At 44.7% G+C, this 24,204-nt stretch overlaps 1 protein-coding gene across 2 annotated transcripts in view; it reads left to right on the top strand.

Moving 5' to 3' along the window:
- The window catches only part of adgrl2b.1 (adhesion G protein-coupled receptor L2b, tandem duplicate 1), a 72,713-nt gene that overhangs the window by 7,734 nt on the left and 40,775 nt on the right, over nucleotides 1-24,204 (top strand). For both annotated transcript variants that reach the window (XM_076144982.1, XM_076144983.1), the window contains exons 2-3: nucleotides 11,544-11,787; nucleotides 23,974-24,187. In XM_076144982.1, coding sequence (XP_076001097.1) covers nucleotides 11,712-11,787; nucleotides 23,974-24,187 — 290 coding nt within the window. In that variant the 5' untranslated portion in view covers nucleotides 11,544-11,711. The remainder of the gene's footprint in view (nucleotides 1-11,543; nucleotides 11,788-23,973; nucleotides 24,188-24,204) is intronic.

The raw sequence follows: 24,204 nt of genomic DNA, 5'->3' as shown, positions 1-24,204 counted from the left end.
GGGTGAATTATTGATGCTCTTGTTGGTATGAGTGGGACAGGGGCAGGCTTTTAACTCTGGGAGCTGCCTGGGTCTCTTATCCGGTAACTAAGGGACACCGCACAAACACCCAAAGGAATGATGTAGTGGAGGAGGAAAAACAACGGAGGCAAAGGGGCTGAAAATAAAATAAAAAAAGGAGCTTGCATCCTTTGCACTTCTGTCGGGTTAAGCCGCCGCACAAGGGAAAATTGGCAGCAGAGAAAAGCTTTGAATCTACAGAAGCCTTTTCTGTGTTTGTGAAGCTTTGAGAAGTGGCGTGGTGGCCGCGTATTTGGTGCTTAGTTTGTTTGCAAGTATGCAAAGTGCCGCCGGCCTCGGCTTCTCTTACTTCTGTACAAAGGAAAATGTTTCCTGCTTTTCGTTTAAATAAGGAAATTCTGTTTTTTCGTTAAATGGCCGGTTCGGAATGGTTGTCAAGGTGATTCATCTCTGGAGGAGGACGAGTACCAGAAGTGGTTTCTGTACCTCAACCAAGAAAATTAAGCTTTGACACGTGTTTGTTTGATTGTGCAAAATCAGTTTGAGCTGATTTGGACTGAACCCAGTTTAAGGTCGGAGGAAGAAAACATTCGAGTTTTTGACATTTTAAAGATTAACCCTTATCTTGGCTTCTTTAAAAGCAACACAAATTCTGAAAAACTGGTGTATTAGTCCTATGATAGATTGTTAAGATGTGCAATTTGGTCTGGGTGAGGATAAATACTCATCATTGTTATTTCTCTTTAATCTAAGATCAAAAATGTTGTGGCTTTTTCATCCTTGGCAGAGGTATGAGCTCTTCTGGGTGCCCTTTATTTATGGTTTTCTAGATGTAATCTGATTATATTTTTTGGTTTCTGGCATCTAACAGACTATTCATGAAGACGAACAAACATATCTTGTTAGGACTAAACCGCAGGAGTGTAATCTGTTACACGGCGGTGAGACGGAGGCCCGGGCCGCTCCTCTGTCACTCTGCGAGACAGTGTGTGTCATTCTGAACTCATTAACCCATTTCAGCTGCACGTCGACGTAGCAAAATCAGTGCTTAACTGGGAAATGATGCGCCCCTCAGCAGTCGTTCTGATTATTGCACTGTGGACTTTCATCTGTTTCAATTTATTCTCCCAGTGCAGCCAGCCAGTTTGCATTACAATGGAGCGAGTGGAACCGACTCTTCTTAATGCTTTTGGAGGGGGAAAAAATGGCGGTGTGGTGAAATACAGCGGGATAGCTCTTTAAGCGCAGATTTAACATTTGAATAGTCGTAGCAGCAGGAGGAATTCTGTAGGAAAATTACAAAAAAAGGAATAAAGTATAACCACTATTCCAATATTAGACACTGATTTTGGAAATGTATTGAATGCTCCCAAGCCAGGTTGTGTAATTAGGCTGCTTTTTATATGCAATCTGGTCTCGGGGCTCAGGGTGCATCTGTGTGAAGCCCCTTTAGTTAGGAAAAGTATGTTTTCAGCTTTTCCTTAATAGCAGAAATCTGTCTAGCTGCTGTGAGCGAAGAGCCATTTTAAGCCTGCTGCTAAATCTGCACTGGTCCATCTTTCAAAATGAAAACGAGGTGCTTAAGAGCTGAATCAGGGGGAGTAACTCTTAAATAATAACCTGAGACTGTCTCCGGCGAACACAAGTAGAGAACAAGAAGGAAATTATGTGCATAGAAACAAGAAAAACAAGTACAACCAGTTCCCATTCTCCTTTTGAAATGCAGTTTGATGCTTGTTTCATGGCTGCCAAAGGAACACACAGAGTGGGTGGACAAAATAATGGAAACACCGGGAAAGAAAGGTCTTTGATTCCGAAAAACTTTGTTCGGAAGTCTCTGTTGCTTCCGAGCTGAATGTTATTTGGCTGAATAGGCAGCACCACTTTTGAAGGTGAAACGATGCAAATAACAGAGTTTAGAACAGACAGTGCCGAAGTGGCAGGTGCGTCAACCACAAACACGGCAGAATTATTTAATACGGTGTCTGGAAAATCATGGCCACTTATGACAAATTGGCCCACAGACAGGAATTGAGGATATAAAGTCAAAGCTCACTGAGGAGACGTTCAGGTGGCAGGTAAAAAATCAGTGGCCTCAGAATCAGCACATCGTTACATCAACATTTATGTAAAACATTCTCAGGTTGTTTATCATGAGCAGATATTGATAGGCAGAGCGTCTTTAGAGGACACTTTCTGTCCGAAGTCAAAGAGCACCAATCTGTGGAAAATGTATATGGCCTTGCGGGTTCCTCACCGATTTTACTGCATTTGTATGGAAAAAGCCAAAAGTAGACTTTAACCCTGCTGCCGGCCGTTAAACATCACGGTGGGTCTATAATAGTATTGGCAGCCATCTCGCGGGACTCATTAGGACTGATGATTACTCTGCATGGTCACATAATGACCGAGGCATACGAGGCCATTTTATAGTACCAGCAGCGCCCCACGCAGTGGTTTCTCGAACACCAGGATAAAATCAAATGTGCCCTATGGTTTCCCCAGTCACCAGAGCTAAACCTCATTTAACATCGCGGGAAATCCTGCTGAGCACGTAGTAAAGTCGATTTGTCAGTCCTTGGCCTCTCGCAGATGTAGACACTTTACTTCTGCGAGAATATTCAACTTCAGGATGTACACGGCCCCTAAGATCTCCGTTTGATTTGGGTTTTTTTGTGAGCTAGATCCATTTAAAGACACAGTTAGTGCAGTGTTAGCTTCTTGAACGCGACGAGTTTACGTTGGATCGTTTATAAGTGTGATTTTTAGCGAGCGCAAAGTCGTACCGATTTACCGCCTCCTCTGTCAGGCACAGATAGCGTGCATATGGCAGCTTAAAGCTGTGCGATATTTGTGAAACAGTTGATAGAAAAAATGCCTGTCGCACAGTCTGGAGTTTACGCGTATACCACCATCTTCGAAATGATTAAATTCTGGCTGCTTAAAGTGCAAACACAGCACTTTGGGAAATGGAAACACGATTTTTGCCAAATTACTTCCGAGCAAACGCCTCTGGCCCATGATATTGCCCCGCCAGCGACTACGACCAGACTGGTTTTATAAGATGAGAGGTTAGCTGGTTGACCCAAATCACATTTATGATAGACGCCCAAGTGGAAGATGTGTCATCAAAAATGAGGAAGGCGAGGGATTTTGGTATATAGATATGCAAAAATGCAATTTGGACATATATTTGCGATAGATAGCAAAACAGTGCTGGGACACAAGATAACAACTTGGAAAAGGTATTATTACTTTCACAGACTCTTTAATTAGGCAATTATTCCTTTAGTGGGCTTCTTTTCCTTTGATCGCGTGCAGCAAACCTGTACTGGCTTTTATTTAACTCGGTTTGTGTGTGTTCTAGCAAAAGATCCAATAATCATCATTTGTTTATGGATCCACACAACAGCTCTGAATGAAAGGAAATGATTGCATTACTAACGGCACTGAATCAACTGAGACCACACGTTGTCCACATATGCTGACCACGCATACGTAATCCGGAACAGATTGCGCTTTAGACTAAAAAAGCGTCGTACCTTGTGTCCGTGGCTGCGCTCAGAGAAACTGATCCGTAATTAATTGGCTCCAGGAAGGTGATGAAAACAGCCAAACGGATGTATTATATGAAGTGAGCCATGGAATCGCTCATTTCAGCAGTATTTAACACTCTCCAGTTACAAGAAACAACCATTTTAATCATTTTTATATAGTTTTGATGAGCTTTTAACCTTGCAAGGTAAATGCAGCGAGACTCTGTAATGTGAAAGCAGCACAGCACAGCTTTTAAATGGTGTTAACATTTGGTTAACATCTGTTCTTCATGTTCTTCCAACTCAAATTAGGTCACTATCATCGGTGACAAATACCATGGCAACATGGACGAGCTGATGTGAACTTGAGCAGGAGCGTTTCTGTTATGGCAGGTGTGCGATGAGTAAACATGAAGTACTTTCAGCCATGATTGAATAAAATAATCTGACTTTGCTTGGTTGGAATTTATTTAAACTCTTAAGTCTTGATTTATTTGATTTGAGGTCATAATGTGAAAAATTGCTCCATAACAAGTGAAGTTTTTTTTATCTATTTCTATAAATTTCAGCTGAAGTCATTAAGTGTTAAAGTAAGCAGTAAAATGTGCTCAAGTATCTGAAGTAAAATGACTCATTGTGAAGAATCGTCATTATATCTCCATGTTTACACGCCAGCGATGGAAATCCACATCATTTAACATTTGACTAAATAATTAAATATCTGGAACAAAGTAAGAAAAATCCACAAAGTTTTCTTCATCCAAAAATCCAGATACATGATGTCCTCATTTTTCCACTTTGAATAATCACAGTCTAATATCTCAATCTATAAAATAACTCTTAACTGCTGTACATTCATCAGTAATCTCCCTCTGAAATGCCACAAGTACTACGGACTATCAGGTAAATAAAGTGCAGCCTCGTAACTACACTTAATTATATCCCATTTCTTTTGAAAAATGTGAAACAATTGCTTTGCACTCCCCCGCCGCACACAGATGACTCAATCTTTACTGCATTTGCATACATTTGTGAGTAAATCACACACTAATGTGGAGCTCTTAGCTTTTGCCAACGATTGTGTCACTGTGTTATTGTTCCGCTGTGTCATCAGCCATATTTGGATTAGATTTACACGGCGAGGCGCGATAATAGCTCCTGTCATTCTACTCCACGTCTGTATTTTTTCCGTCTTCGTACGCGCTCGCTCGGTAGAAATAACCTTCCCGACTCAAACTTTTCGAGGCGTCCCACGTGAATTGACAGCCCTGAGATGTGTCGTTTCCTTTGGGGTGTGGGGGGGGGGGGGGGGGGACTCTTCGCAGCTCTTCTGGCGTTTATCCCCACAAACTGACATCAGCTCCGGTCCAGATGCAACTTTTCTTTTCGCTCTTTGTTTCATCGTTCAAACACATCGCCGTCAATTGCGGATATTGCATGAGACATGATGTATTTTTGGCCTGATGGCGGCTCAGAAAATGGACTTAGACACTCTCATCTGTGTAATATTGGAGACTGATTACACAGATTCCACTTCGCCTCTGCATGTTGTCCATTAACAGTGCAGATGTTACATGTTAGCAATCACATTACGCACGTTTCTCCTGAAAACAAATCCCTCCATCTGAGCGCAGCCACACTGCAGCATGTAGAACTTCACCATCGCGCCAGAACATTTCCGCTCAGAAGTGTGAACATCAATGCATCACCTGGTGGAAAAAGTGTTGGAGAAATGAAAAGCTTTGTTGTGATTTTCCCCCCGCAATGTTAATTTGGGTTTCGGGTTACGTCGAACAAAACAATCACAGTTTCCCCGGTGAAACAAAATGCGATTGAACATTTTTAGTGAGCTGAGGGTTGAGCAGTGTGTGGGTGAGCGCATGTGTGTATGTGTGTGTTTGTGTGTGTTGAATAAAGAGCATGCAGCAGAGTGCTAGAATTATGAGGAGGAGGTGAGAAGTGAGGAAAAAAGGCTGATTGAAACAAGCGCGTCTTTCTTTGCCGCATCGGTGTCGGGGCTGCTCTCTGATCCTTTCCGGCGACCCCACTGCTTAACCAACTGCTCAAAGGTCAGCCCATTCACTACAGTGCCAAGCAGAGACGACAACCCGAGCCAGGCAGAATCGCCTCGAGCCTCACAACGGCGCACTGTATGAAAGTTGTTGCAGAATATATTTCACCTCGTTAAGCCGTTTTGAGTAAATGTCCTGGTGTAGAATCGGTCTGGATATTGTCAAGAGTACCAGTTCGTCAGTTATGGGTAATAAATTCAGTATTACTGGTGATGGCGAAGGTGTTAAAGGCAGGTTTAATAATTCAACTGGCAGGTCGCTGTCAGCAGTCTTCACTATTCCTCTTCTTTTTTCCAAACCTTGACGCCTCCGCACGGCCCTCCTTCGCAAAGACGAAGTGCCGAGCAGATCCTCGTTTAGTTTGACACTAACCTGGTTGTAGAGCCCCGGCCCTCCTTTGTTCGGCTCACTCTCGCTAAGCTTCCGTGCTCGCCTCTCTCTGTTCAGCGACGTCCATCTGCCCGCTGGCACTCCATCTTATCTACCGCCTCAATCATTTGGCCCAGAACTGGAGAACACACCAACTGTTGTGCCACACTGGGTAATAATAGTGAAGCACTCCACCCTGTCTGGGGGCTTTTTATGGTTTGGTTCACTCTGGTTTTTGAGCAGAACGGAGTGAAGTTTCGCATAAAGTTTGCTAAAATGAACTACTTCAAATGTGATGTGTGTTAAACTTGCTCTGACTCACACAGAAAACGGTGTGATAAGATTGAACCACTTGTTGAAGTGTAAGATAACATAGTTAGATATCTTATCTTATCTTAACTGAGAAAACAATTACAGAAATGAATGACATTAAGCCAACAAAAATTAAACTCAGGACTTGAAACATTAACAAAAAAGAAAAGTATATTGTAAGTAATTGTATAATGCAATTTCATCAGCATATAACGTGATAAAGGATACAGTGTCTGTGATGAGCCAATATCAGCAGATATGTCAGTCGTCGCTCTAATTTAGTGTTGCTGTGCTTGATTTGTTTTGTTTTAGTCTGGTGGTATCTTATCTTATCTTAATAAGATAAGATAAAAACTTTATTTGGCCTGAGGGAAATTGCCGAGGGAAGTATATGAGCTGATACTGTCTTTATCAGTGTACATGCTGATGACGTTGTATTATACATACTTTTGTTGTAGTAACCCATAAAATCCTTGCTTTAATTTCAATTTGATTTTGAATTTATTGAATACATTTTTAGTATTCTCATTTCATCTCAGCTATTCAGATTTCACTGCTGTGTTGCATTAAAATTTATGGTTCAACTCTAAAAACACTTAGTGCCTTCTGCTTCTACTGCATACACAAAATAAGTATGAGACATTCTTTTCGAAATAGTTTTTATGCAGTTATGTTAGGGAATCAATCATTAAATGCATCATTATTTGAGCTGGTTTTGTTTTTCATTTTTCGCCAACTTCTTATAAAATGCTTTTCTGTTATTAGGTGCAAGGGAAAAAAAGGAAAAATGTTGAGAAAAACACGCATGGATAAACAAAAAGGAACACATTCCTCTATGAAATTAAAACTAATTTACCATCGTGCCTGCAGTAGTTCTTCTCCTGTAATCCTCATTTTCATTGAACCTCCGTTCATCGTAAAAAATCTTAAAACGAGGAAATTGAATATCGTCAGGCTCGGTTTAAAACGGTTCATTTTCCCCCTTGCTGCGAAAAACTATTTCTATGAAGCCTTCAAGTGGAGGTGTTTGTAAATCTTCATTGTTCCAGCCGTTGTGCCGGTCTATAAAACATAGTTTACGACCTTTACATCCTGGTTCCGGAGTGTCTCATTAGCTCGGCGAGGAGAACACACACACACACGTACACAAACACACGGTCTGAAGATTTTGAATTGTCCTTGGTGTTGTCAATGGCGATTTCATTCTGTGCATCAGCGGTGACATCATGTCCCAGTAGGAGTTACAAGCGCGACCCCTGACATGACTATCATGACTGAAGAGCTCCATGGGAACATCAGGGTGCAGCGTTCCACCGTCTGGAGCCTGTGTTTTCTCAGTTCCTGGTGGTTCCCTGACTCCCACTCCTGGCCCATCAACCATCTTTCCCGTGTTTGAAATTCCCCTCTCACATGTTTGTCTTTTTGCACCCCTGAATGTAGGGCACGAAGGGGCGGGGGGGCAGAAAGTTCTCCAAATTAGTAGTTATTCCAAAGGAGTGGGAGACAAATCATTGTGTCGGCGAGATCCTTCGCCGCAGAGCCACGTCTCTATTTCACGCCTGTGTTTACCGGCTTACACTTGGACTTGCGCGTTAGTTTTGTCCCAGTCTTACTTGATATGTATGTATGCGCTCTTTATCTTTCTCTCCCCTCTCCGCGTGGACAATTGAAAATAAATTAACATTCCTTGGCCTTTTTTTCCTCTCTCCTACTTCTTCTTCTTCTTCTGCTTCTTCTCCTCTAAGCCTGTGGAGAAAACTTGGAGGCGAAACCCAGGGAGGTCAGGCCGCACTCACAGCCTGTCAATCCTCCACGCTGACCCCGAGGCCCCCTTTTCTTTCTCCCCTTTCCATTCTTCTCCTCCTCCTCCGCTCTCCCTCTCCCATCCATTCCCCCCCCTCCTGTCTCTACACACACACACACATACTCTTACACCCCCCCACACACACACTCTCTCTTTCACCGGACGCCTCTCCAGCTTGAGTGAGGCAGACACAAGCTTTGTCAAAGGAGCCTCACATTCATCGGGCCGGCTGTTGCGCACACAGACTTGCATTTCTTGTGAAGACACGCGGTCCGTCTCCGTCCGCCCATTTATTTTAATTATCTTTTAATTGCCGGCCGTCCTCTTTTTAAATGCTTGCTTATTATTTCTATCAGGCCCGATGTGAAAAATTTGCCTTGGACTGTGATTTTCTCCATTATCTTAACCGATGATAGATTCCTCTCCTTGGGTTTCCACCGTGTGTGTGCGGAGCCTAGCAGAAAGAAAAACAGATGTCGTGAATGTTTGCGTATCATTTTTCATTTCATTGGTGCTATTTTCTTCTTCCTTTTTTTTTCCCCTGGTGTTGTTTCCGAGAAGATGTACCGTTAATGCAAAGGAAGAGGAGCTAGAAACACACAGGAAAACTGATTTGAGTTTATTCAGGCTATTTTCCATGATATTCCTGAGCTCTTCAGGTTTAGCGTAGGTGGTGACAGTCTTAACTGTGCACCCTGTTTTTTTTTTTCTTATCTGCTTCCATGGAACATGATGAACATTATGCTAATATTACTGGCCGAGTAACAAGTAACCTCAATTCCCATGCTTCAGGGGGTCTGGTGTAGATAATAACGATGCCTCACTTACCTCTTTAAATCGTTTTCTGCTTGAGAACATCTCAGCCACCCCCAACAACCGTTATCATCCCCCCCCCCCGTCCCCCCCGTCCCCTGTCCCCTGATGTGAAATTATGATACGTCTGTCAGCCCTCGCGCGAGGAATCCCAACGTTAATCGGCTAATCCTTTTATCTCAAGTCCGACCCGCTTCAACTCCAGAAATCCTTAAACACTATAAACAACACGGGTGTCCTTTTATAAAAAAAAAGGAAGATGAGCTCGCCCGGATCCCGCGGCGACTTAAGGGAGTAAGGAGACATGTTACTCAGCGGGGGCGGCGGTGTGAGGGCGGGGCTGGTGCCCGAGAGAGAAAGAACCCCTGAGGGTGGCTGGGGCCAGGACCGGATCCAAAGGCCTGGCAGGCTCTCGCCCCCTGGTGTCTGGAGGGGGGCGGAGTGGCTGAGTGTGCCCAGCAGGCCATAGGGGCAGGAGGATGTCCCCCCAACAGCTTCCAATCTCCTCCTGTCAACCACCATTATGCTTCCCCTCACGGCCCCCGGCCTCATATTTGGAGATGATAAATGGGCGAGCTCAAAGAGTGGCAGGAGTCACGTGTGTCTCTGGAGATTTGGTTTCTTGCCCAATATTGAACCAGTGGCAGACTTGTTGGAAGACCGGATGCATGGTGGCGGCCTCGGCTTTTTTTTTTCCCCTCTTGATTTGGTTTGGCACAGTAGCCGATAAACAACAAATAAAACCACACGTTTCTCCAAAAAACAGCAAAGTTTAACTGATAAATTACAAGTTAGCAGCGTGAGTGTTTCCTTAGCACAGATTGCTGCCGGGCCACTGTGACCTCAAGTCAAATAAATGCTCTTCAGCTACGTCAAGCTAGATGGAGATCCAGTTGGCTCCTTCTCAACTTTTATTCCAGACTAGGCAAGCGGCCCCTTATAGAATCAACCCAATAGTGACTTAAATTATTACTCACTATGCTAATGTGAAAGCTTCCCATGTTTTGTGGGTTTTTCCAGGTTGCCAAAAATATCCCACAGCATTAGCGAAGCCCTGAGAGCTATCAGAGCCGACTGCTGCGCCTCTCAAATTTGGCTTCATTATAAAATAATCAAAGCGGGTTTGACGGGCCTGTGCTGTATAGGAGGCACCTAGCAAGTGACCGATTCTGTGTGTGTGTGTGTGTGTGTGTGTGTGTGTGTGTGTGTGTGTGTAATGTGATACATGAGTGTGCACAGGTGGAGGGTAAGCAGCATGGAGGAATAAACAAAGACGCCCCCGTGTACATGTTTGTGGGTTTGTTGCTAGGTGCTGTTTCTGCATGCACGTCTGGCCACATATTTGTGTCGCCTGAGTGTGTGTGGGTGTGTTTGTGTCTGTGTGTTCATGTGTGGCATTTCACATATGACACAACACATCCCTCCTCAGTAGTTGACTTTGGTAAGCAGCTTATCTGTCTGCTGAGTTTCGTCTGTCTCGGGCTCTTAACCTTTTTTTCTCAAGACAAAGGCGCCGCTTTTCGCCGCCGTTCGATAAGGAAGGAGACAAACGTCGCCACCACAAAGCAACTGTGTCTCTCATGGCGTCCTGTGTGAACGCGTTGCCTGAGCGACTAGCTTTCTCCCCTGGGGATCCAGGTAGTAAAAACGGGTGAAGGTGGAGCAGGGAAGATTGCGGGGGAATGAAGAGGTGTAAACACAGACACTGAACGTGACGCGGGGCGGCGTTATCTGCTTGGCTCTGGTGCCGCCACGCTCCAAGTCTGATACAAACAACAAAGACGAGTCACAACTTGGCACCGAAAGCTCTCATGTTGCATAAAAGTATTTTTTTGTTTACCAGCTGGATCAAACAGCAGCATAGATTTTGTTTTTCGTGTTGTTCACGTTTCCTCACGTGCTTGACTACAAAGCTTTCCTTATGCAATTACCATGGGACTAAGTCTATTCCTGTGGTGGTGCACACGTGTATTCGCGTGTATGTTACAAATCGGGCTACAAGTGCAGGTATCAAAGGATTTATTGATTATATTTTCATTTATTCAATTACTGAGTCAGTCTATGAAATGTGGCAAAAACAAGTGACAGGTTTGGTGCTTGTTCACATGCGTGTGGATCTGATGCGTGCTTTTGTTTCCCTTGTATGTGTGAAGCATTTATTCTGCTACGTGCCACATTGACTTCTTTGCATCTCCCGAATGAACAAATGTAAAATGTATGCAAAGCGTTCTTCAAACTGTGGAACTGCGAAACGGAGGAAAGGAACATTTCTCACATTGAAGAAGCTGTTGGCAACAAATCTGGGGTGTTGTTGCTTGCTTAACAATATAAAAACAAAACAGATCAATCCCTCATTAAAATAGCTGTGGATTAATTTTGACTATAATTAAGTCACAGCAATGTTTCTGGTGCTTGCAACCAAAATCACAGCGCGCGTGTGTGTTTGTTCTGCTAATTTACTTGACTACTTCTGTCGGTATTTCGCACCAGTTTCCATTTCTCTCTGCTTTTAATTCTCTCAACTTCAAGTGTTTATCCTTGGCACCTGACTGTTCCCATTACATGACGTCTTCCACTCATCCCCCCTTTCTATGCCCTCTGTCCTTGTCTTTTCAGATGAGAAGATGACTGGAGACGCATCTCCCAGAACCACTGATCGTTGACGACGGCCCAGCGACCCCCCCCCCCCCACCCCCCCCACCCCTTCTCTTGCTGCGACGCATTGAATCTTTCCTTGCTATTAACCCCTCGGCGGCGCCTGGAAACTTTAACACAGGGCGCACGATGGCTTCTGCGCCGCGGAGGTGTCCAGTGTTCGGCAGCCTCTTGCTCCTTCTGATCTGCTTTCACACTTCACAAGGTGAGTAACCATGGATTTCCTTGGCAGAAAGTGAATGCGAGTCTGGTCAACCTTTCAATAAGCCAATTATTATTCAGCTTATGAATGCATTGAATTTATTAGCACGCATTGTTGTGGCCGTATAAAAGGAAGTGAAGAGCTGTTATGAAGCAAGGTTGCCGAGTTCCTCTATGGTTTTACCCTTGGAGTTTCTAAAGGTTGTTTCAAGCACCTCACACTTTGTTGGCTGAATATTTCTGGCAGCCTTTGGACACGTTTACGGACACGTTGCTTTTTTTGTCGCCCACAACAACACTCAGAAGTTGTTTCAGAAGACCTTCCCCTTAAGGAGCAGAAATGCACCATCGTTGCACCACGACGAGCCTTGTAACAGATTGTTTCTGTGTACTTTCAGGCACCGCAGCCTCAGAGAAGGGATGAATTTTTTATTTGCACCTAAATCAGAGCACTGCAAGCAGCCGGCATACCTGGATCCATCAAAGAGAGGCACTTGATCGCCTGCCAAAATTCCGAATTTGGGAAGAATGTGTCAGTGTGCTTTTAATTGTCTGCAATGACATCCTCCAGGCTCCTTTATGTTCCCTTCCTCCTTTTGGATTAGTACATTTAGCTGTAATTACAAGTATTGTCACAAAACACTCCCGTCTGCTACGTGCCCATCAAAACCACCGATGCTGGTATGTCTGCTTAATGATGATCATTACATTTTTTCCCCCTTTCAAATCCCATTGTACAGAAAACAAAGTAACCCCAAATCACATGCTTGTGTGCCAAGCATTGATTACAGATAGACGTTGAAGTGCAGTATTTTGGGGTCTTCCTTTTCAATTTGAATTCCTCCTTTTCTCTCTCTTCTTGCTTTGTTCTGTAATAGATTTCCCTTCCAGTTTTTATTTCACGTCTGCCTGCAGTGTACAATTTGCTAACAAAGAGAGATTGCCATGGAGCAGGCTGTTCTAGGAGTTCTGATAATATGGGAGACATCAGTCAGGCCAAGGACTTCCGAGTCTCGATCTGGCTCGCCAAACCATCCGAAATGTAGAACTTCTCAAAGCGGAATACGGCTTTGGTATGCAGGATCTCCACGGTTTTGGGTTTCAGTCGGTGCTCGGGCTCTCTGGCTCCAAGAATGCGTATTTGCCCATCCATCAATGAAGGAATGTGTGCAAGTCCCACTGCAAACAATATCTGATTCTATCCACATGCCACTCACCTTCGGCCCGTGCAGCCCTGAGGGCCCGCGGCCACTTTTTTCCGCCACAGTCCCTTGCAACAAAAGCTCGACTTGATAATTACCTCCCCGTCCCTCAGCAGGAGATAGTATAATCAGGTTATCGTTTTCACCCAAAACATTCCTGCGCTTTGAAATGCTCATTGACAGAGTCGAGGGGGTCAAGAAAGTGATTTTTCTCCTGGTTTTGACCTCCTGGGCTACTTTTCTTTATATGTAATTTAGTGAAATCAACACCAGTCACCTCTGTATTTTGACAAACTTAACTTGGAATTATGCACTACCAGGAAACACGTGGTTAATGCATGTAGTCACGCATAGATTAGATCATCGTTTAAAGGAAAAGTGTCTTTGTTAATATTTTTGAGCAGTGAACGCCTCACGCCGGCTTCTCTCTGCTCTATTTCCGCTCACTTTCCTCCATACGCATGAGTCATTATACAACAGATCCATATAGCGCCGCTCCTGCAAGAGTAAACTAGGTCACCGAGGTATCGGATTTGTTTTAGATGTTTAAGACCGCCCAGTCTGCAGATATGAAAGAAGAAGACAGGATTCAAAGGGAGCGACCCTGAAAGGTGGGGCGGGAGTGCAGGCACGTACCTGCTGCGACTGAATGAAAGCAGCTATCCCAGTCTTTTGAGCAAAGAAACACTGATTTAGGGGGATTAAGCTGCGAGGTCTGTGTCAACATTTTAGTTGGCTTTTGTGTTTAAAATGCCAAAAGTAGGAACAGGCACCTCAGCAGTCATATCTAAATATTGCACAAGAGCGAAATGTAAAGGATTAAGTGGTTTGTGTTTGATTGCTCTGTCATATCTGCAAACACAGGGGTTAGGATGATGTCACAGGGTTTGTTTAGGCAGGTGCTGGGCTTTGCACTTAAAAATCTGCAGATTTTTGATTTATGATGAGCAAAAATGGAAACATTGGAAGTCATGGAGAACAGATTTGTGCTGTATATGTAAGATTTTGTGTGACGTGAAATAATGAACCATCTACCTCCACTAACTCTGCAAAATGTCTTGATTGCGAAATAGCCCTCGGTCAAACGTACCAGCATGCTTATGTTTCTACCCAAAAGGTTGTAAAGGTCAACAACACGTCTCAGCACAACATTTGTCTCAAGCAGCGCTGTACATTGTACTGATGGAAGACCCTCCCTTGTGCCACACTGGTATTTCCAGTCCCGGGGTTGAATGAATGGGGAAGCTATTGTGCTCCAACTCCTCTCTGGCCCCGGGCCATAGACATCCAGTCTGTCATCCATTGATATGCTTGGCTTGCCATTTTATGATTCATATTGAATGCTGCGGGTGCATGGCAGGGCGATCATGAATTATCAGCTAAGCCATGGGAGATTCACAGATGACTGGTCAATCTGTGTGCCGAGAACAAGCACAGGGGGGGCGGGGGGGGATGTGATATATGAGTCCTGCATGGAGATTCTGCACAACTGGAAGTATTTCCAGAAATCAGGGGTTTATCATCTGTATATCAAGCACTTTCACACAGACTGGGAAGTCGCTTTAAAGCAGATAAGTCATTACATTCTCACAGTTTCTTTCTTTGTGCCTTATTTACTAATAGCCGCTTCGTCACTACGCCCGCAGCTTCTCTATTTCCAATTGTAGAGGACTTTGTATTCTTACGTCACATAGCATAAGAGCACGCTGTTACAACAATAACCGCAGAACCTGGAGGATGTGGAATCGTGCGAGACGCAAAATTGAAATGATCCAGAGTCGCATGAATCTCCAGGATGTTTCACTCGGAGGAAATGAAACACAATACAAGCCTTGATAGGGTCGTCCTATATTTATTGCTGCAAAGATTTTCTGAATGTGTGTTCGCCAAAGTGAAAACAGTGAGGATTTTTCCACCCAAGATGTGGAATGTAAAGAGTGATTTCCTTCAGGGGGAAAAGGTTCTAGCTTTATCGTCTATTTAGATACGATTGTAAAAGTTGCTGTTATATGGCCGGCTGATGAACAAGCACTTAATTTAATGGACCAGGAGCTACAGTTTCTGACAGTTTGATTTCATTTGCCGAGCTCGCCTTAAATCTCACCCGCTCACAGCATCACGGAGGAGTTAAATTCACACCTCTTATGGTCAGCAGTTACATAAACACGGGACCAGATGCCTCCCTCACTCTTTCCTTTCTTAAATTCCGTCTGCGCTTGTTGTTTCTTTTCGCTGACTTCTGTGTTCACAACCTAATTCTGATAATGGATGAGTCCGGCTTACAGCTCTCAAGTAGTTTGCCTCGGAATCTAAACGTTTGGCTTCAGTGCGCGAAAGTCACTTCTTCACAGGAGGTTTCAGCTGTCATAACAAAGTAACGCATTTTCCTCTTGAGAGGAAGCAGACCGAGTTTTAAATAAAATAAAGGCTTCAGTATAGACTTGCTCTTACGTTATTTTAGTCCCTCTCTGTGTGTGTGTGTGTGTGTGTGTATTGAGAGGTGTTTTACAATAAATCACACGAGGAAAAATACACAAGATTATTAAAGAAGTGAAAGAACTGGATTAACTACCACCTGTTTTTCCTCCCATGGTGACAAATACTGTATATTAAGCTTTTAAGCGTTAGGGAAAGTGCGATTTTGGAGACACATCGCGTGTAAACGAACTTGAAGGCTGAACAAAAAGCTCCTCGCTGGCAGAAAAAGCAAACAAGACGGAGACTTCAATTATATCTATTCGAAGTGAGAATTGTTCCAAAGCTATCTGCCACTCCGCTTCTTCCTCAGCGTGTCAGAAATGTCACAACAGATCAGGTCTCACACTTCTGTCACCGCCAGTTGTGACACAGTCGACTCGAGTACTACCGTTAATGTTGATAGTAGACAGAGAGGATGGCAATCAATAAAAGAAATGGTTTGTTTTGTGCTCTCTGCGAGGTGAATGTGTGTTTCTAGGTTGGTACACGTGTGTTACTAAGAAGGAAAAAAGGACAAAGTGGATCAGAGACGCTTGTGACATTACCTTCTTTGTTTTTGTGTCCGTGTTACTCGCCTTCTCATGGCTTTGGGCCACATATGATTTGAGTCGGTGTATTGATGTGGGCTGGTGAGCTCTCTGTCTGCCGGGCTCTGTCTACAGGCCATGAATGCAGCACTGTTGCTTTCACTGTATTAGTAATCTCCTCAGGGTGGGAGACTGTGCCATAGAGCATGACCGCACATTTTTTGTCCAGGAATTAAATGTCACCTCGGGGTGGGTCACCTGCAAACAAAAGGCCACCAGCCGAATTGCAGGTATAAACAGTCAAAGATAAGGAAGCCCTCTCCTGCCGTGCAGGAAATTGAATAAGTATGCAGCAAGGGGGAAAAAAAGGCAGAGAAACACAGAGGCACAAAGAACGTTTTTGTTTGGCTCACGCTATCGTATTGACCCTCTCCTATAGCGTATTCCACCACGGAGTGTGAGAGGCACAACGACCTCATCGAAGATGAGGGGCAGGAAACTGTCTGTCAGCAAGGTTTCCCCATCTGTGCATCTCTTATCACAGCTCCTGTTTTCTGCTCTCATTGACCGGAATGCTGGTGGAAGGGAATGGGCAAGGTCATCACGCTCAAGTCAATCAAAGTGGTCAGTGTTCCAGAGATAGCAGGGGGTTATTGCCTAGGAATGTGTCTGGATTTTGTTTTTCACCAACTTTCTCAGAAAACCTCTGAGAATCTCCAAATAGGGTTATATTAAACTCCACATAGGCGACCCCCTGTGTGACGGTGCAGCATGTGCGTGTCAAATATGCGCGCACAGTGTGCGGTATAACATCTCGCTGTGTTTATATTGGCTCCATTTTCCCAAAAGTGGTCATAAGCAAAAGCTCAAAGTCCGGGTACAGTCGACATGGGTGTGACCATTTAATGTCTGCAGGTTTTGGTTAAAGTGCAGTAGTGGAGACGGAGCAGGGGCGTGAATGTGTTACTCGAAGCCGGAGGAATGTAGTGTTTGTCCATAGTGTTGGATGGGCTTTAATAATGTCCATCAGCTCCTCTCATCCCCTTTAAGAGGAGCCCACAGTTTCCTAATGATCCGTCAGGAGAGTCCAGGCCGACTTCACCCCCCAAAAAAACTGTCCCACAATATAATATATTCTAATATATTCTTTGTGTAATATATTCTCCACATATTGACACATAGGAACCCAATGCATGCTTCCCTGGCAGATGATTTCCCTTTTCAAGTTTTAATTCTGTTCCTGGAGACACTGAAATGCATAATGATGCACACAAATTAATTTTCTCTGCAGTTAGGCTGCAACAAATGTAAGCATAATAAGCCATAAAAAACTTTTTTCTTATTTATTATTATCTGTTGGCTGTATTTTTGTTTACTTATACAGGCATTCCACTTATTTTACACATCAGATTTTGCTTATTTGTCATTAGTCAGCATGAGAAATCACCTGTGTGCAGACCTTTGTGGCTGTGAAGGGTTTGAAAGCTAAAATTGCTGCTAGAAAACAGAAAAACAAATATTAATCCTGCTTACCTGACATAAAATTTCAATGTGATTATCCAGAGGAAAATGTTGTTACGTTTTTACCAGTCTGGTGTGTAAGCTTATGCCTGTATTGTCCCTGATTCTGGTGCTGAATCCATACGTTTTGACCCGTGCATGATTACGTACAGCTCATCACTTAACTTTGAACCCTGCAGATGGACGAGAAATGCAAAATTATACCAAAATAGGAAAGAAACTTGCAATGCATCGTCTAATTTGCATAAAAACCGACCTTGTCTTCAAAACCACCAGAAGGCGTAAAAATCGTAGCTTGTGCCTCAAACAGTGTTGCTGCTTGCCGTACGAAGACAGAACCTTATGTCTCCTATCAGAATTGTCTTTTCATTACAGTCTCAAGGCGCTGATCCCTGTTTGGAGTCATTCTCGTAGTCCCGGGCTCATTATTCATGTAACGCGTGTTCCAGTTGCAGCTTCTCCTGACACCCTGTCTGTGTGACGGACTGAGTAAGCCTCCTGGGCTGAGCTCTGTACAGGCAGGGGCGGGCGGAGGGTGAGACGGGGGGTTGATTAGTGCTCGTGGGGGTGGAAGGAGGAGAGTGGGGGCGACTTTGCCCCAGCAAACAAGAACAGAAGACACGAGCATGTGATGGGAGACAAGCCTCTGCACCTTCCTCATCCTCCTCCTCCTCTTCCTCCTCCTCTGTCTTCTTCCTCCTGGTTTTTCATCCTCCACCCTCACCCTCAGGGAGGCGCCTGACTTATTCTGGGACGCTTTCTTGAGCGGAAAATCCGACCGGGGTTTTTTTTAGTGTCGGGGTAAAAAAGAAGGGGGCTTTAAGGGGAGTTAAGCATCACTCAGCGTAGATCAAACCGCCGAAACGAGCGCCTGACTGCACTCGGGATGGCTCCGGGAGCGCGCTTCTTCTTCTTCTTCTTCTTTGTGCTTCATCAACTCATCTGCAACGGCACGTTTAGATATTGACGCAATGATCTAATTCTGTCAGCATGGCGCTCTCTCCAGGGAGCGGGTGTACTTCTTTATTTTGCAAGTTGCAACCCTTTTTTTTTTGTTAATTTCAAAATGTTTAGCCTTTGTGACAGTTATTTCATGAAAGGGTTATTTTCTCTGCGGATTATACAAGGTGTTGAATCCTTGCTGCTTTAATCCCACCGAGGCGTGGATTGAACGAACAAAAGACTGACATTAGATGTAATAAGGCCAAGAGAATATCTGCTGTCGTGACTCATATTCAGCAGTGACCCTTGTTAACATTAAAGGATTATATATATATATATATCAATATGTGTGATGATGCTCCCTGCTCTCCATGCTGGTCCTCTTTGATGTGCCCCCTCAGGGTCAGGGATCATCCAACACATAAATGAAGGAGAAAACTCTTGATTATAACAGCCACTTTCAGCTTGTTTTCTTGAACTTCTTACTCCCACGAGACACATTTTTCATCTGCTTTCCTGCTGAGGCGGCTGTTTGGTTAAAAACCAACATAATCCACCATTTCAGAGACTGTGCTTCATTTCTGGTAGAATTTAAACTTCTAGCGTGTGTTGTTGTAAGGTGTTGTGTGGTGTTGTGTTGTGTAATCCCAGACACCCAAAAAGAACCGCCTGCATTTCAAACATCACTCGTGTGGATCCTTGGATTTGACATGATATGATCTGCCCTCTTATAAACGAGGCCACCCAAGCGGTTAAGAGACACCAGCAGGGTCTATCCTGCTTTTACCCCGGCAATACGACAAATCCTTCCCCTTAAAATCCCCCCCCCCCCAACAAGTTGCACACCAACACGGAATACACAAGTCCCTTCTCCCCACCTGCAGAAATCATTTAAGGTGATGAATTAGAGACGAGGTCGTGGCTGTGGATGCAGACGGCGGCTTTGGAATTTGAAGTGGCAACATTGAATTCTCGTATCGCAAGAAAGAGGAAAGAGATACGACTCGGAGCGCCGCCTCTAACCACAAATGGACTCCGTTCTATATTGCCAGTTTCTATTTTAGAATGCTTATATCGGAATCAAGAGTGTCTGATAGCAGCAGTCTGGGAAAGGCGGGTGTAGCCCCGGGGTTTGCGGTCTTGTCTGACACTGACTATAGAAACGATTCCCAGCAAGGTGGACCAGAGAGGAGGCTGAGTGTCATGGGAAACGGTGCCATATGTCCAACTAGATTTTCAATGTTTAACCGCATTTCGACAGCTGAAATGAAACACGAGCGGCTGAGCCACGGGCGAGGAGTTCTTGGGGTGTCGTCGGTATTTAAAAAGCAGGTGTTATTTTGCAAATCCCAAATCTCCTCTCTCATATCCCACCTCACTCCTCCGTCTCTCACATCTTACCAGCTATCATGTGCTGCATTTTTTTCTCCCCGAGCCCGGTGTGTGCACAGCTTTTAGGAGGAGGAAACGTGAGTGCCGTTTAGTGTATCATCTTTATAGGCGTCATGAACTGTATGTGCTGCGAGTGCACTTATGTTTTATTTTATGCACATAACGGTCCCTTGGATGTTATTTCTAATTTAGGCTAATTTGTATTCCTTGGCCGGCCATCAAGAAGTTCCACCACGCAGATTAGAAAAGGCTGCATCAAAGCACAAAGACACTCGAGAAAAGAGCCAAAGCATTGATGAAGCTCTTCTCTAATATTAAGAATTCAAATTTTCATTTTTTTCCCCTTGTCTTTCCTGCTATATTCTAATTCCCACTGGAAATCTTTACTTCATCAGTGCAGAACACACCGCATGACCGCTCTGTCGGCCCGGATATTGGATTATAGAGGCATCTCCCGCTGCTGGAAGAGAGCTTGACTCTGAGATAGGCTCTTTCTTCCAGAGATGTTGGCTACCAGTAATATTGGGAATAAAACAACACAAAAAGACAAACAGTCTTGAAGTGCTCCCGCTGCGACCACAGTGGGGGCACTCTTATTTAACTAAAGGCTACACCCTCTTTTATGCCGCGGAGAAAGCGTCCCTGTCAAACCCAAGCCCAGAACAATGGGGGCCAGCCTGGGGGGAACAGGGCCATTTGCATGCAGCTGTTTGCCGTTTCCAGGACCACAAAGGCCAATCAAAAGAACCTTAATGGAGGATGACAAGCGTCAACCAACGCCTTTGCTCTCTGTCTGTGCCAGCCCTCGCCACTCTGTCTACCCTCCAAATATGCCCCAGTTCTTTTTTTTTAAACTGATCAAACATTCCAGCAGTTTTTTTTGTGTTTTTTTTTTTGGTGAGGATCTTATAGGGTTAAGTTGCTCTCAACAGCTATGCAGACGACAAACGTACAAACAAATGTATTCCGGCCAAGATGAAGTTCCGGCGTCCCTGCTTGTGTGTCACGGTCTGGTGCTTTGCGGCGGCCAAACAGTGCTATATTTACACCAAAACTTCCATTATCTCTTTCTTTTTTGTTTCATCTCTGGAGGGGGGTTTTAAAAGCCTCCGACTGCTTCTGTGCGCACCCATCTGAGCCGCGGTGCCACTTTCAATTTCAAGGGTGTTGATTGAAAACAAAATATGTCTTATGAGGAGGGATTGTCACTGGCGAATTAAAGGCTGTCAGTTTGAGAAGAAGAAAGGAGGAAGAGAAGAAGAAGGAGCCTCCCAGAATGCAACACATTTTTGAGAGGCAGCCACGGCCCCTTTTTTGCCGGAGCTCAATAGAGGGCTTAGCCGCCAGGTCAAGGGGCGGGGGGGGGGAGTGGAGGAATCTGAAAAGCTACTTTCCCTTACAGTCACTGGCTGACCAGAATGCATGATAAGGCGCCGTGTCAACAGGGGCGGGGGAACAGGGATCACAGCCAATTATAGCTAAGGCAGAAGTAGTTACCGTGGTGATTTGAGTAAATATTCCCCCACGAATCATCATCGGATCGGAGGTACAGTTAAAGGGAGATTATTGCTGTGTCGTGGAATTTTTTTTTTCCACTGCAGTTTTTCTCTTTTAGTTTCCTCTCTGCCGGTCGTTCCACTGCTGCTGAAGGTGAAGCAGCTTCTTTAAGACTTTGACATTTGTGCTCATTTCCTTTCCCCAAAAAACCTCCAGAAGTCTTTTAACCAGCACATAATAAATAATTTAACACAGAAAAACCCCTGCTTCTTGCCGTCCTTGCTGTAGGCTCCATTTATAAAACACAGACTTTGCATATCATCATATAAATCAACAGATGGCGCCCTTTAATTTCTCCTTTTGCCGGGTGAAAAATTTCCGCAATGTATATTTAAGCTTTTCAGACAGTTTCGTCATTACCTGGCCAATTACAAAGTGACAAGACAGTCATTAATGAGGCCGAGCCTATCTGCAGTTTTGAGAAGAAGCAATTTGTTCTTGGGGGCCGCCGGTACAGCCGAGATACTCCCCTTAATTGATGTAGTGTTAGCCTATGACCAGAGAGATCTATACGTGCGAGGGAGCCAGGCACAGGCTTAATCAATCGCCGGGCCCTCTGTTGACAGCAGCTCGCCGTCCCGCCACTGCCGTCTGATAGATAGCCGGAGTCGCTGTTGGACATCGAGAGAAAATGAGGTTACAAAGGCTGAGATGACGTGTGGAGATGTTTCCCCCATTCAGAATTTAAAAACCCCACAAAACGCATTCTTCCTGTCCCGCTCTGTAGCCGCCGACGTGATAAACCCGTCACTCCTTCCGTGAGCAATGCCAGGCGTAGGGGGGGGCGGGGACAGTCATTAGTCTTGGCGGTAAAGCCGGTGCATTCGTTCTGCGTTTTATCACCGGCTGTTCTGGACAGGTTTTCTGAAAGGTACGGGTAATTGTGGCGGTTATTGGAATAGATGGAGTGACCCCCATAGCCCTCCACTTATGGCAAGGCAGAGCTGACGTCTCCTAATGAGGTGATAAACAGTCCAGCTAAGCAGAATCTACTGACCGTTAGATAGATCACGATGTTATACGGTAATGAAATGGCTGGTGGTTGAACTTAAGTGAATATATACCATTAGCTTCATATTTTGTTATACGGCTCCCACTACTCGTGAGTGCAAAGGTTCCTCCTTATACAATGTGACTTCAACATCACATTTTGGGCCCTGTGTGTATGTGTGTGTGTGCCGTAGATATCTGTGTGACATGTGTAGACCGACACAGAATATCATTATAACCGATTTAAGCGCACCGGGCTGAAGAAATGACTAGCAGACACATGGGTCGCGGAATTCAGGGTCGGAAGTTTCAAGCCGGAATCACTTCTGCTCGGAACGCTTCAAACAATGCTAATTGCATCGGGCCCCAACTGTCAAAAGTGTGAGGGTAATTAGAGCGAGGGTGCAGAGTGAACCCGGGGTGGTAAGTGTTCGTACATGGCGGCGCCGGCGAGCCAATGGGAGCGCGGCAAAGGTAACGTGGCTGAAAGGGGGCTAATTAGGAGAGAGCGGTGCAGAAAATACAAATGGTAGCTGCCCCCTCAGGGACCCACGATCGTGGCAAACAACGGCGATTATTGACAGTTCATGCGGCGCTCTGCTTGCACTTCTTAAATGGAGCACATTTGCATGTTCTACATGGATTCCACCTAATTGTTTTCACACAAGTGCAGACAGTATTGCCCCGTTTGGAAACATTGAGTCTGTCTGAAATAGGATTCTTTCTTTCTTTCTTTCTTTCTTTCTTTCTTTCTTTCTTTCTTTCTTTCTTTCTTTCTTTCAAATTCCTCCTTCCTTCCTGCCCTCCTTTTCTACGTACTTTGGAACGTCCGTTACTTGTGACACTCTGTATCTCAGAGAAGGGGAATACCGCACAATGCCTCTTCTCCGTTCTAATTTGCAGAAAGGCGGGACTGGCGCCTGTGAAATGGTTAATTTTCCCCTAAAGTCGTGCTATTTGGCTGCGCTCCCATCTGTTGTGTTCCATGTATGGATTTTTCCTCCTGTGTGGACTCCAGACAGTCCCCTCTTCGATCGCCAAACACTGTAAAATGGATTATATTACACTCCGTTCTGCCGGGATTCTGCCTTTTTTCCTCCATCTTACTTTACAGAGCAAGCAAAGAAACAAATGAGGGGACTTTGCTCACTGTAAAACAAACCCTTTTCCCAGTCAAACAGCATTTGGCTGTAGGTGGAAGACTATGTGATGCTCTGTAGCCTTTATATTTGCTCAAGAATTTATGAGGTTAGCGTCTGTCCCCTGTGACTTAGATTTGATGCCTTAGCCAACATCCAAGACCACAGAGAAATGAAGAAATCAAACGGTTTCATCTTTTCCCACCCCTTTATCGTGTGTAATGGCTCATCTGTTTAAAACTGTGGTAAACATTGGAGTGCTGTTGCCTATTTGTTTTGTGCCAATGGATTTTTGCCGCATGATGTGCGGTCTTATTGTATTTTACCAGTGAATCCTTTTAAATCATCAATTTTCTGTGTGTGTGTGTGTCTCTGTGTGCCTTTGTGTGTCTCTGTGTGTGTGTGTGTGTGTGTGTGTGTGTGTGTGTGTGTGGTGTGACAGGGTTCAGCCGTGCGGCGTTGCCGTTCGGGCTGGTCAGGAGGGAGCTCTCGTGTGAAGGGTACGCAATCGACCTCCGTTGCCCGGGGAGTGATGTCATCATGATCGAGACGGCCAACTACGGCCGGACTGACGACAAGATCTGTGACGCTGACCCATTCCAGATGGAGAACGTCAACTGCTACCTCCCCGACGCCTACAAGATCATATCACAAAGGTAAAAAGGCCGGGGGA

This window comes from Genypterus blacodes, unplaced genomic scaffold (genome assembly GCF_046128005.1).
Source record: "Genypterus blacodes isolate CSIRO-AG114 ecotype Tasmania unplaced genomic scaffold, CSIRO-AGI_Gbla_v1 ptg000029l_1, whole genome shotgun sequence".
Lineage (NCBI taxonomy): Eukaryota > Metazoa > Chordata > Actinopteri > Ophidiiformes > Ophidiidae > Genypterus > Genypterus blacodes.
This window is presented reverse-complemented; position numbering and strand designations above follow the sequence as displayed.